Here is a 12,860-nt window from a genome sequence, read left to right on the forward strand (position 1 = left end):
CCCCCCCCCGGGTGAGCTCCCGGCGCTGCGAGCGGGGCGGGGGGGAAGGTGGGCTGTGGGATGAGGCGAGCCGCGGACGGGTGACAGGGATGCCAATTTCCGCCGCCGCTCCAAAAACTTGCTGAGGAAATGTTTTCATTTACAAGGTTAATTTTCCTCCCTCTGCCTCGCTCTCTCTCGCACCCGCACTCACTCTCTCTCTTTCTCTCTCTTTTAAGTTCCTTATAAGACAAAGCTCTTCAGTCCTCTCGGCAGCAGCAGCAGCAGCAGGGAAGATGCCAGCGGAGATGTGCAAAATAAATACGGGTTGATCAGTTCGATCTGTAGCCCAAATCCATTATCTTTCTCTCGTCCTCTTTTTTTTTTTTTTTTTTTTTTTTTCCTTTCCCGTTCCTCTGTCCCCTTCTCCCCCTCCTTTCCTTAATCACTTCTTCTTCTGCTGCTCCTTCTTCTCGGCGGCGGAGGAGCCGAGCAAGCGGCGGCGATGAGACGGTAAATTCAGTCACTCCCCCCCTCTCAGGCTTTCTCCGAGATCAAAGAGTCTCAAAGCGCAACTTTCTCGCTCGCTCGCAGGCTGGCTTGGTTCAGGCTCGTGGATTTGTGGGCTGCTGGTGGTGGGGGGGGTTGTTTGTTTGTTTGTTTGTTTTATTGCGTTGCTAATAGTTTGTTCATTGTGCAAAAAACGAGGTCGATCCAGTCTCTCCTTCTCCTCCCAGCACTTGGTCTAAGAGCAAGAAAGCAAATAATAAAAAGGAGTAAAGCCCCCATACATACATAGACACCGGATGGGAAATGTCAGTCACTCCTCCACCTTCCAAACAGTCACAGATCAAACAGTGTCACCACCGGAGAGGACTACTTTTCTGTCTTGCTCTCCCTTTTTTTTCCTCCACAAATCGAAGCTTCTTCTGCTACTAAATATAATGCAAACACGGGTGGTTTTTTTGATCATGGATTTTTTTTTTGGCTGATCTTGATCTGCAACAGGAAAAAAAAAAAAAAGAAAAAAAAAACCACGAAAACAAACAAAAAAAACGAAACACCAAAAAAAAAATATGCCAAAACCAAGAAAAACCCCGGAGAGTGTGTGCAAAGAGGGCGGGCGGGGGGGGGGGGGGGGGGAAAAAAAAGCAAGCCACTGAGTGGGAGAGATTAACGTGAACTGTCCCCCCCCCCAAACTCCTGGGAGAGAAAGAGATCCACTCTCCCTCTCTGCTCTTTTCACTGAAATATAACACACATTCGGGTCCCAGAGCTCTCAGACAGCCTCAACTGATAGACAGACACATCGAGCTGCTGTTCCTGCTCCGGCTCCTTACTCCTCCTCCTCCTGCCCACGTCACCCTGACAATTACGAATAGGTCTCACACAAACCCCTACCTGTCAATCTTTTTAATTGCTTTGTTTTCTTTTTTTTTTTTTTTTTTTCTTCCTTGAAGTAAAAAATAATATGAAAAAAAAAAAAAAAAAAAAGTCTTAATACAGCAGGGCATCAAAGATTTCTCCTGCGAGGGGGCTGTTGTTACAATCCACTTGCTGAAGTGCCGTGCAAGACGCATGTGCTGCTTCAACTTGAGCTCTGCGGCCAGCAAACTTAAAATAATAATAATAATAATAATAAATAAAGGCAGGGGACGGTCCCTCGCCGTGGCACGCGGCTACCCGGCGCCGGACCAAGAGCGCTGTGCGGGAGCCTGCGGCTCAGCCCCGCCGCGACGTGCCGGCAGGTTGCCGAGCGGGATGCAGCGGGGGAGAGGCGCAGCCTGTGCCTGGGGATTTGTACCGTGCGGGAGCGGAAGGGCTCTCCCCGTGCTGCTCTAAGCCGGGAAAGCCAATAAAAACTACCCAGCGGATTCCTGCAGGAAAGCGCTCCAAACTGCAGTTTTGCTCTCTTTCGGGCAAAAGGGGATTTATTTATTTATTTATTTTTCTCTCCCATTTTTTCTTTGCACGTTTAGAGAGGTAGAGCCGAGGAAGGAGCAGCTTGCTGGCACGGAGACACCCCCCTGCCCTGCCCTCCCTCACGCGAAGTTGGGACACCCACCGCCGCGGCGCCACTTCGCTCCCCTACCCCGGCTGCCTCCCCGCCCAGCTCCCCTCTGCCGCGCCGTGAGGCGACAAAACCACTTTATTAATTCTCAGGGCCGAGAATAAACCCCCGGAGGGCTGCCCCCACAGCGCCGGCCGACAGGTCAACCCGCGCGGCCGGGCGTTGGCGGTTTAACGCCCCCAACGGCCGTGGGGCCGGGGCCGGGGCCGGCGGCGGCTCGGGGTCGATTCGTAGCACCTGGCTGCGAGGAAGTGAACGTTTCGCACGGAAGGGGCGGAGCCTGGGCCGGCGGGCAGCGGCTCGGCGGCGGCGAGGAGAGGCGCCGGGCGCTCCCGCTCCTATTTTATTATTATTATATTTATATATTTTTTGGAGGGGGGTCCCCGGTAGAACGATAAGCCCTGCTCGTGAACCGCAGGACGCGGGGCGGGGGTGGCGGATCCGCGGCGCTCCCCCCCTCGCTGTCTCTCCCCTCACCCCCCCCCCTCCCCCCCTTCCCCAGCCGCTCTTTAAATCCCCTCAGCCGGAGCAGCGCGCACGGTGACGGGATCCTCCGCCGGGAGCCGAGCCCAGCCGAGCCAGAAGAGAGGCTCGGAGGGGCGGGTGGTGCCGGGCCATGAGCTGGGGCGCCCGCAGCGGCGTGGCGCTGGGCTGCCGGGCGCGGCCCATCGTGGACATGTCGTACAGCCGCCACTTTCTGGATTTCCAGGGCTCGGCCATCCCCAGCGCCATGAAGAAGCTGGTGGTGACTCGGCTGAGCCCAAACTTCAGGGAAGCGGTCGCCTTGCGGCACGGCGTGCCCGTGCCGCTCCCCGGGGACGGCGACCTCCTCGTCAGGAACAGGTGAGCCGCCGCCCCCCGCACCCCCGTAGGCACGCACACACACACGGGCACCCCAAAAGAACACCCCCTTCCCCCGGCCGCTCGCACCTCGTGGCCTGCTCCCGCACGCGTGCTTTGCGGGCCGGCTCCCGACTTGTACCAGCTGCCATCTGGCGACTGTTAATTTAATTTTATTGGAGGTGCTGGTGCTGGTGTGCACGCCTGCTGCTGCTGCTGCAGTCCGGTGGCCCCGTCCACGTGGGGTGACGCTTCCTCCTCCACCCCCTCCTTCTCCTCCTCCTCCTCTTCCTTTTCTTCTTCTTCCTCCTCCTCCTCCTCCCGGCTCACCTCGAGCCGCCGGTGCTCGCCAAGTCCCTCCCAGCTCCCCGTCGGTGCTCCCCGCCCCGCACCGCCTCCCTGCCCCTGCGCCTACCCGGGCTGCCGGGACGCTCCCCCGGCGGGGGGCGAGGAGGGGGCTTTTTTAACGTAACGCGCCCTAAATCCTGCGCGGAGACACCAGGGCTCCGAGGACCAACCCTGCCCTCCTCCCCCCAGCTGGCCCCGTGAATCTTTCTGCTCGCACTGGTTCCGCCGTGGAGTTCGGGCTCCCTACAAATGGGAGCGAGCCTTAAAAAAGTTCAGAGGGTTCCCAGCCCGAGAGGGGAAGGTGAAACTCCGGGCACCGCGGATGAGAGCAGCACTCCCGGCTGCTCGTCGAGCAGGGAAGCAGCAGTGATACATAGCTTGCCGTGCGCTCGGATGGAGCCTTGAGGCATTAGGAAGCCCTAAAGAAACTTTTCAGAATGGTCCTGGGAGTTCTGTGAAGGCTTCGAGTGCACGCGTGGTGTGTGTGTTCCCTAATACGTGTCTGTGGGGAACGCACAAAGAAAGGGATGAAGAAGAGGCAGGGGGAAAGCAAGGTTGGGACTGCAACAGGAGCTGACGAGGAACCTCGTTTGCCACATTAATCCGATGCTGACACCTTCCCTAGGACCTCTGAGACCAAAATTCCCTCCTCCACACCTCCATGTCCAAACCACAGCAGTGCTGCGCCTGCTCACGGCCAAGGAGCAGTAAGGGCCCACAGCAGCCACCAGGCTGGGGCTCGATGCCTGCGGGGGGGGGGGGGGGGGGGAATGGTGAAGAGGCTGGCAGGACTTGAGCCGGGTAGCACAGGGCTGGGCAACGTCCTTGCTTCCCTCATCACCTCCCCCCACACACTTGGATTCCTTCTCATCCCCCTCCCCCGTGAATTTTTTAAATTTATTCCTCTCCTCCACAGCTTCCAGCGTAACTCTTCCTCTCTCCCTCTCCTCCCTCCCTTTGCTGGGTGGGCTCCCCGGGTGCCGGAGGGACGAGCACACCTCACGGCGGAAGGGCTGAGGCGCAGAGCTCATAGCAGACTGAAAGCAGGAGCTGGTCCAGATGCTCAGGCAGGCAACTACTGGGTCTCAGCTTGTTAGACACACGTTCCTGTGCAGACACACGCACGAGTGGGGATGGAGGGGAGGGAGAGGTGAGTGAGAAACTCTAGCACTAGACTTCATACGTCTGGTATTATTTGGGGATCTGTGGCATTTCCTCTCTAGTTACTATTATTTTCGGGGGATGTTACGGAAGACACAGGATCACGTTACTGAAAAGCATGCTCTACGAACGAGCGGCAGGAGGAAGCAAGTTTGGAGTGTTTCCCCCTCTTGTCACTCGGGGGAAGCTTTTTCCCATCCCAAAAGGACGTGTCCCTGTGTCTAAAAAAAAAAAAGAAAAAAAAAAGAAGCAAGCCCGAAATCCTACTGCATGTTTTCTAATAGGTAGAAACACAGAATTAAAAACAAAGCAGTAAAGGACTTGAGTTCCAAGAGTGCATTTGCAGATCTGCTCATTTTAGTCCCAGACACGCCCATGAATACTATTAATTGCTTTGAGCTTTTTATGCAAAACAATCCTGATTCACCACAATAAAATCTGGGTTTGGATTTAGGGGAGGGGGGGAACTAAAATGTGCCTAGTCTCTGTATGGATGGATGTTTTCAAATAAGATGCTCTTCAGTTAAGTGGAACTTTCTTCCCTCTTTTTTTTCTCCTTTGGAAAAACTGAGCCAGCAGTTCTTTCACTTTTTTTTTAAGGAAAAAAAAAAATCTGTCCTTTATTCAGAGAGAAATAGTTCAAAACTAGAAATCGATTTAAAGCAATGCATTTATTTCGGTTCTGTGCAGGAAAGGAGGAGAAGGAGCGGGAAAGGAGCACACAGATTCCCTATCGAAGCCCTTTCAGCTTCGTGTGTCCAGCTGTTACATTTTTGGGGGGGCGGCGGGGGCCAGGGTTCCCACCACTACAGGACAAGGACCCAGAGAGCGTGAAGAATGTGTCCTTCCTCCAGCTCCGCGGTCTTTTCAGGATTTTCTTACGGAAGGGACCCGTTTCGTTCCCAGAATACCTGGGACGTTTCGCTGTTGGGATGGAAGACGCGAAAAAAAAAAAGTTGATCGAGAAGGCAGCGGGGGGGGGGGGGGGGGGGGGCGAGCCGGGGGGGTTTCTGAACCCGGGGGCTAACGGGGCACGGTGGGAAAAGCGGCGGGCCGTTGCCGCCGGGCGTTTGGGCTGAATGCTGCGTTTCTCGCCCAGTGCCGGCGTGGGTGACTTTGTTTGGTCTGCGGTTCGGGCGGCGGTGCGGGCTCTCCCGCTGCGCGGCGGGTCCCTGGGGCAGACGGGGCGGGGGGGTCGGCACCGCTCGGCGTGAGCCAGACGGGGGGGCTCGGCGTGGGGAAGTGCCTTGGGAAAAGCCGCCCTCTCGCCTTTTCAGGTTTACGTCTTGAAACGGTGAAGGAGCAAGCCCGTTAGAAACCCCTAAATGAAATAAGCCGCGTTAAGCGAGAAATTCTGTGATTCTGTGAAATGAAAACGGGACGAGGGGGAAAGATTTGGAAGCGGTCTTTGAGCCCACCGGCGCCCCAGTCATTGTTACTTGTGTGCTCTTTTGTTCCCAGAAGTTAGTAAAACTGCTCTGCAACTTGTAAACCGTCCCCGGTCCCACTTCAAAACGCAAAATAACCCAAAACCGCGGCCACGTCCCTTCTGGCAGCGGGAGCGAAGAGGCAAAAAAAGCGCAGAGGATAAGTTTGAACCCAGCCGGCCGTGTTAACGCGCGAGGGCACGGGGACACTCGGCAACCTCTAGAAAGAAAGAGACACCCCCCCCCAAAAAAAAAAAAAAAAATAAAACCCTCCCGGTGCGAGGCGCCCCGAAGCAGGGGCGGCCGGGACGCGCCCCGCCGGCAGAGGCGGCGCCCGCACGGCCGGGGGCTGCGGCCGGCAGCGGCGCGGAGCTGCGCTGGGAGCCCCGCGCTGGAGGCTGCCGGGCCCCGCCGAGCGAGGGGAGCCGGCGGGGGCCGGGCGCTCGCAGCTCCCCGCACCCGGGGGGCGAGCCACCGAAAGCCACACGCACGTCGGGCTCGGAGCCTATGGCAAGCTGCAGCAGGAAAAGCGCGCCGGTGGCATGCCTGCGCGGCTCTCGCACGCTATCGAGCGCATCTTTCAGGTTGTCACGGCCACGTGTGCGAGCGGTCCCGGTCTTTTGTGTTGCGTGTGTTTATTTTCGACGTTTTGCAGCTAACAGAATCCTCCCCGGTCCCTCTCCCTTTGCCTACATAGCGATACTCTTACGGTTTTCAAAACCCAGCGTTACTAAAATACTCTTGGTGGTTAAGCTAGATCGTATCTTTCTTCTGTGTGTTATCTCCTAGTGCTTAATGATGTTGTGAGAACGTCTTTTTTTGTTGTTGTTTTGTTTTGTTTTTTAAAATATTGGCATCCATTTTCACCTGTTAGAGGTCAGCAGGACTTGATAGCCTCACAATTTTAGCCCTTCTGTGCAAGGTTGTTTTGATGTGTGGCAAGTAATTTGTGGAAGGAAAAATATTTTAACATTGACATTAGCTGCATCAAAAGGCAAATTTGCTGTAGTGACTCCATCAATTAAAAAGTACTTGCCTACAGTAACATGACCTTGCAAACAACATCGATAGTTAATATGATCGTTAGTCATTAACAGTATTATTATATTCAAAAATGTAAATTTGTTGCCAGAATCAACATATTTACCGCTCTGCACGTTTTATTCTTCAGTGTTTTCACATCTCGTATAAAGTGGCCAATTAATTTTCATCCTTTAATCTTGTGTGGAGTTATTTTTATTTTGCTTAGTTCGGTCAAATGGAGTTGAGGAAAATGTCTTTTTCTTTTTCTTTTTTTTTTCTTTTAGCAGATCTTTCTTTAATTCTAGAGTAACATAATGTAAAGTACAAAAGTCTGACCCGAGGTAGTCTTTGCAGTGTACTCCTTATTCAAGTACAACCAGAATCGGGAAAAAAAGTATTGTATGCATCCCATAAATTTAAATCAAAGGTTTCTTATACAACAAAGACTTGCTAAGGAATGAATTGTTTTAATACATTTCTGTTTTCTTCTAGATTTGTCGGCATTAATGCATCTGACATAAACTACTCAGCCGGTCGATATGACGCATCGGTTAAGCCCCCATTTGACATAGGCTTTGAAGGTGTTGGTGATGTGGTAGCGTTAGGACTCAGTGCTAGTGCCGATTACACGGTGGGCCAAGCCGTGGCCTACGTTAAAGCAGGTTCCTTTGCTGAATACACAGTCGTGCCTGCCAAGCAAGCAGTGCCTCTGCCCTCTGTGAAACCCGAGTTTCTGACTTTAATGGTAAGTGGTGCTACTGCATACATCAGCCTGAAGGAACTGGGAGAGCTGTCTGAAGGCCAGAAGGTCCTGGTGACAGCAGCGGCTGGAGGAACGGGCCAGTTCGCTGTGCAGCTCGCAAAGAAGGCAAAGTGCCATGTAATTGGAACCTGCTCCAGCGATGAAAAGGGTGGCTTTCTGAAATCCATTGGCTGTGACCGTGCAATCAACTATAAAACTGAAAGCATTGAGTCTGTTCTTAGGAAGGACTACCCAGAAGGTGTGGATGTAGTGTACGAGTCTGTTGGTGGGAAGATGTTTGACTTGGCTGTTAACTCCTTGGCTACCAAAGGGCGCCTGATAGTTATTGGGTTTATCACTGGCTACCAGAACCCTACTGGCCTCTCGCCTATTAAAGCAGAGGTTTTGCCAGCAAAACTGCTGAAGAAGTCTGCCAGCATCCGGGGTTTCTTCTTGAACCATTACTTTTCCGAATACAAAATGGCTCTGAAGCACTTGCTCAAGATGTATGAAAAAGGAGAACTGGTCTGTGAGGTGGACCTTGGAGACATGTCTCCAGAGGGCAAGTTCACTGGCTTGGAGTCTGTATTTCGTGCTGTAGATTACATGTACATGGGAAAAAACATTGGAAAAATTGTAGTTGAATTACCTCACTCTGTCAACAGTAAGCTGTAAAAACAGAACAATGATATAAATCAGAAGAGAGAAAATGGGCACTTTATGCCTTAGAATTACTAGAACAATTTCTTTTTTTTTTTTTTTTTTTTTAAACTTAGTAATGGATATTAAATTAAAAAACAGCATTAAAGTGTTAATAAAGAGTTTTGTGGGCTTTTTCCTTCTTTTCTTGAAAGTGCCTTAATCTGTGGCTGAAGCACGGACTTAACGGGCCTGTGTTTGATTCTGTCGCTTGGGCTAGCATGAGACAGGAACATTGTTCCTGACAGAATAAGTCTTGATGCAGAGGCAGATTTAGTCTGTCAGACTAGTTTGATAAGATTCTATATATAGTTCAGCTCAGATTTTTTTTTCTTTCAGCAGATTTGATTCCCTGATTTAAAAATAAAATAGAATAAGACTAAGTAAAAAGATTCGTATCATGTGGCTGCTTTATTAAATACTCTCTTCAAGTTTATGGAAAAAAAACATATTCTTGATATTTATTTTTTTTAACAAACTCAATAATCATGATTTTGCATCATGGATTATAGTAATATTTCTTGACCAGTTACACAGGGAAATTTTACCTTCCAAATCTAACATGGCAGTAATAATAAGAAATCCAACTTTTTTTTTCTTAATCATGGAGTTCATAACTGTAAACAACTGTGACATTTTATTTTAAATCTTTCCCTACAAGCTGTGACTTTATCTTATTTTCTTGCACTTTAATCTGCTACTGTTAGTGTTTACCATCCCACCATCTCCCTTTAATCAGTGTTACAGGACTGTTGGAGTGGGGTTTTGAGCCATATTCATGTGTTCAGGCCCTGTATATTCTCTGAAGATTTAATAAAATGAAAAAGAGCTTTTAAAAAAAGCTTTTTTTAAAAAAAGCTTGTGCCTTTATTTATGTTGATACGGTTCTTGCTGACTAGTTCCTTTGCAGATGGTCTCTGTACTGCAGAGTTCTTTGACCGATGATTCTTGATGTGACTTGCCATAATCAGGCTGCTACTTACACTGTTACTGAATATTGCTTCTGCAGAAGCCCTTTTACGGGCATCAAGACCATTTTAATTCTGCAGTCACCGTACCTAGTACACGTCATATCGGTCAGGAATAGATTATCCAGTGGGTGCAGTTAAAAGGTTTTGTAAAGTTTTGAAAATTCTTCCTCACTTAATAGAAATCATTAACGGTACATACCATGGGAATTCCAGCTAGAAGTGTAATATTTTCCAGAACAATAAAGTACTTTAAACTATGCTTCCTCTACGTCTTTTTTTTTTTTTTTTCCATAGCAAATGTTTAAGATCTTAAATGCTGTTTTTGTCTCATCTTTTGAAATTATATACATTTGTATGCAGTTGGAGAGATGGAAATTTCATAACATCATACACCTAATAATAAACTTAATGATAGACTGATAATGTCTAGGGACTGAGGGAATAAAGCCAGGATAAACTTAATTTTGGGGCATTATTCAGGACTGACTCTACATGAAATTTTTTTTTAAAGCAATGTGCAAAAAGCTTGTATTTTACTCAGTAGTACAAGCAGTAGAGAAAATTATTATATATTTTTTTAATTTGATTCAGTTTATTCGTATTGTAACATATGAGCACTTATGCCATTAGCATCCTATAGAACTGAGATCAGCAAAGCACTGTCTCGTTTTTGGGCCATCTCTGACTAGTCCCACTTTGGAGCTTTGTGGGGAATGGCTTGAGTCTTTGTTCCTGCTTCTGTTTTATTCAAGCCACTATGATTTTTGTTTTCAGCCAGATCTACTGTTAGAAACAGACTTACTCTTTTCCCTATAATATTACAAATATTGTAGTGTTTTATGTATTTTGGATAATTAGAAAGGTAGTTTTGGCCTTTCAGGTGAATGCTAGAAAGACACAAACACTCAAGTAGTGTCAGCATACAAAGTTCTGACCATCTTATTTCTAGGCACATGGTTTCTCTTCTTGTTCAAAGAAAATGGTCAATAAATGCATCTTTAAAAACAAGCAAAAAACTTTTTGGGGCCACAGTAGAGCAAAACAAAAATAAAAGAGTACATTTAGTTATATCTGTGATGCTCGCAGAAGAGTTGCATGGGTAACAGTTTCTCAGAGTTCCTCCAGTCAAATGCCAAATGCATCCAATTTGCCCAATTCACAGAGGTGTTGATCCCTGCCAGTCCAGTAAGTTTAGCTGTTTGCACGGCTGTGACTTCCATGTGTTTTTGTCATAAAAGCTCTTCCTGTAACGGGATTGAGCTCAGACATGCAGCATTCTACTTTCTTTTAATGTTACTTCCCATATAACATCAGGTAACATCGGGCAGATGCCCCAGGCACCTTCACTAAGCAAAATGAGGGAACAGAGGAACCTTTTGGAGGGGTCACATATATATGTGTATTCAAATATGACATTTTGTTGCTTTTTGGCTTCAGGCATATTATTCAGCACTTTAATACTGATGACAGTGTTACTAAAAAGTTTAAATTTGGTATATGCTGAATTTGGTTTGTCCAGTGTACTGATCCTGTAGCCTTTCTGGTGTTTGGGTTGGGCCACAGCCATTGGGCTTGTCCTTTTCATCCAACGCCCGTGTTAAACTAAAAGGTAGCTCGGGCTATGCATGATTGCTCTTCCTTGAGTGAATCCAGAATGAAGAGGGAATTTTTGTTTTTAAAGGTAAAACTTGTAGATTGCTGAAAGAGAGCATTATCAGCAGGGAGAGGGTGAAACATTGTTTCTGAAACACACAGATAAGGCTTTTCTGCCAAAATTCACAATACTTTTAAGGGGGTGGGGGAGAGGAGGAAGTCAACTTTTCTCCTTTATTTAAAAGTATATTCTGCAGACTTTCAGTTGTGGGAGCAGGGCTGACTTTGAGTAAGTAAGCTATGATGGATTTAAATAATGTTTAAATATTAGATGGATAGGAAAATGTATATGGCATGCACACACTGAGAGGTTTAAATGATGATAGGACATTGAACATACAAGGAAAAGAAATACTGTAGAGTCACAGCAAGGGATTAATAACAATACACTTAATATGCTTGCAAAAAAGGTGTATTAAAAGCTGTGTGCACAGTAGGGACTTAAATGATTAAAAATAATAATACATTTGCCTGGGAAGTACTAAGTATACTATATGTAGAGAGCAGGGATTTAAATAATAATACTATTAATAATAGCAGCTCATTGAGATGTGGTTGCTAGCACTACATCCTAATTTTACCTTTCTAAATGAATTTGCTACAGAGGAATCTGGCATTGTTTGCTGAGGCTAATAACAGAATTTCCCTTTCCTACACACATATGCTTCCATGGAAAAACAACAAAGAAATAGATGAAGAGCTGGCTTTTTTCCTGAGTCTGTCACATGTGTGCATACGCACGCGCACACGGACACACACGTACTCACTCTCTCCTGGCCTGCAACCCTCAGCACATTTTACAGATACGCTTCCTACTTAATTGCTATGCTGGAATCTCCTAATACCTTTCTGAGCAAAGTTAGAATTCTACCAAGCACTGGTTCGGTTTGTGTGTGCGCCTATACACAGATAGATACCAAATGTATATATTTAATAAGCAAACATTAATTTCTCCCTTGTCATGTAAATACAAATAATTACAGTGTCTCCAGGAAAAGTTTGCAGGAGTGTTTGCAGATATTGTATATATTCCGACTTCTGTCTGAGGAGTAAAGAAATTCCACTGGTGAATAGCTGTTAGTATCTATTTTACAAGATTTACTCATTTTCAGGTACCTAATGTAGCTGCTAGCATGCATGCACAACAATACAATTTATATGGTAAATGGAACCAAATAATGGCTTCACTGAATGTTATGGCTGCACTGAAGGGAAATGTCACGGTAAATAGCTGCCAAATTATGGATCATGCCGAAGTGTCACAACTGCACTAAAGACAAATAGCACTAGAGGCTATTGCCACTGTGACGCTTTTGAGTTATGAAGAAGAGGAGCAGCCTGATGTGAGCCTCTTTGTGTCCTCATTATAGCAAAGGGTTACTGGTGCAGCGTACAAGAAAACCTAGTCCTACGTGGTGGCTAGTTATTAATCTGTTCTTTTCCAACCTAACAGCTGTAGCACAAGAGAGAATCTTTTCCTTGCTTTATAAATACATACACACACACACACACAAACAAAGAAAAACCTGCAGGTTTTATGAATGTAAATGTGTACGGGAAATGACTGGTAATGGAAAAATGTTGTAATAAAATAATCTAATCAAAGAATATTATTAAATTTAACATCGTATGTGTCTGAAAGCTTTAGTTGCTTCTTATGCAGATAGATGTGTGAAATATAAGCAATAATGCACTTTCTCTCTTTGTAAAGACTTGAGTAGTAAGGACATTACCAACTAAATTGCTTCTTCTAAACTGAAGTGTGTCCCGGTTTCTTTCATTTTAATGGGAGGGTAATAAAGATGAAAGACTAACATTTTAACTGATGGATCCCTTAAGCTACAGAATCGAAATTTATTATGTTTTGAGGGAATATGCTAAATCCTGAAATGTGGAAAGAAGCAGGGAAACCCCAGGTAAAAGAAAAGTAACCTTTTTTTTTTTTT

The 12,860-nt window shown here is 47.2% G+C and overlaps 1 protein-coding gene across 1 annotated transcript; it reads left to right on the forward strand.

The window, feature by feature from the left end:
* The first annotated feature begins 2,451 nt into the window (after positions 1-2,451).
* On the forward strand, positions 2,452-9,520 carry ZADH2 (zinc binding alcohol dehydrogenase domain containing 2). Its single transcript, XM_035318467.1, has 2 exons — positions 2,452-2,893; positions 7,342-9,520. Exons 1-2 carry the CDS (start codon positions 2,667-2,669, stop codon positions 8,264-8,266), a joined length of 1,152 nt encoding a protein of 383 aa, XP_035174358.1. The 5' UTR covers positions 2,452-2,666; the 3' UTR covers positions 8,267-9,520.
* Positions 9,521-12,860: the final 3,340 nt, after the last annotated feature.

The sequence above is a fragment of the Oxyura jamaicensis genome, chromosome 2 (assembly GCF_011077185.1).
Source record: "Oxyura jamaicensis isolate SHBP4307 breed ruddy duck chromosome 2, BPBGC_Ojam_1.0, whole genome shotgun sequence".
NCBI classification, from domain to species: domain Eukaryota; kingdom Metazoa; phylum Chordata; class Aves; order Anseriformes; family Anatidae; genus Oxyura; species Oxyura jamaicensis.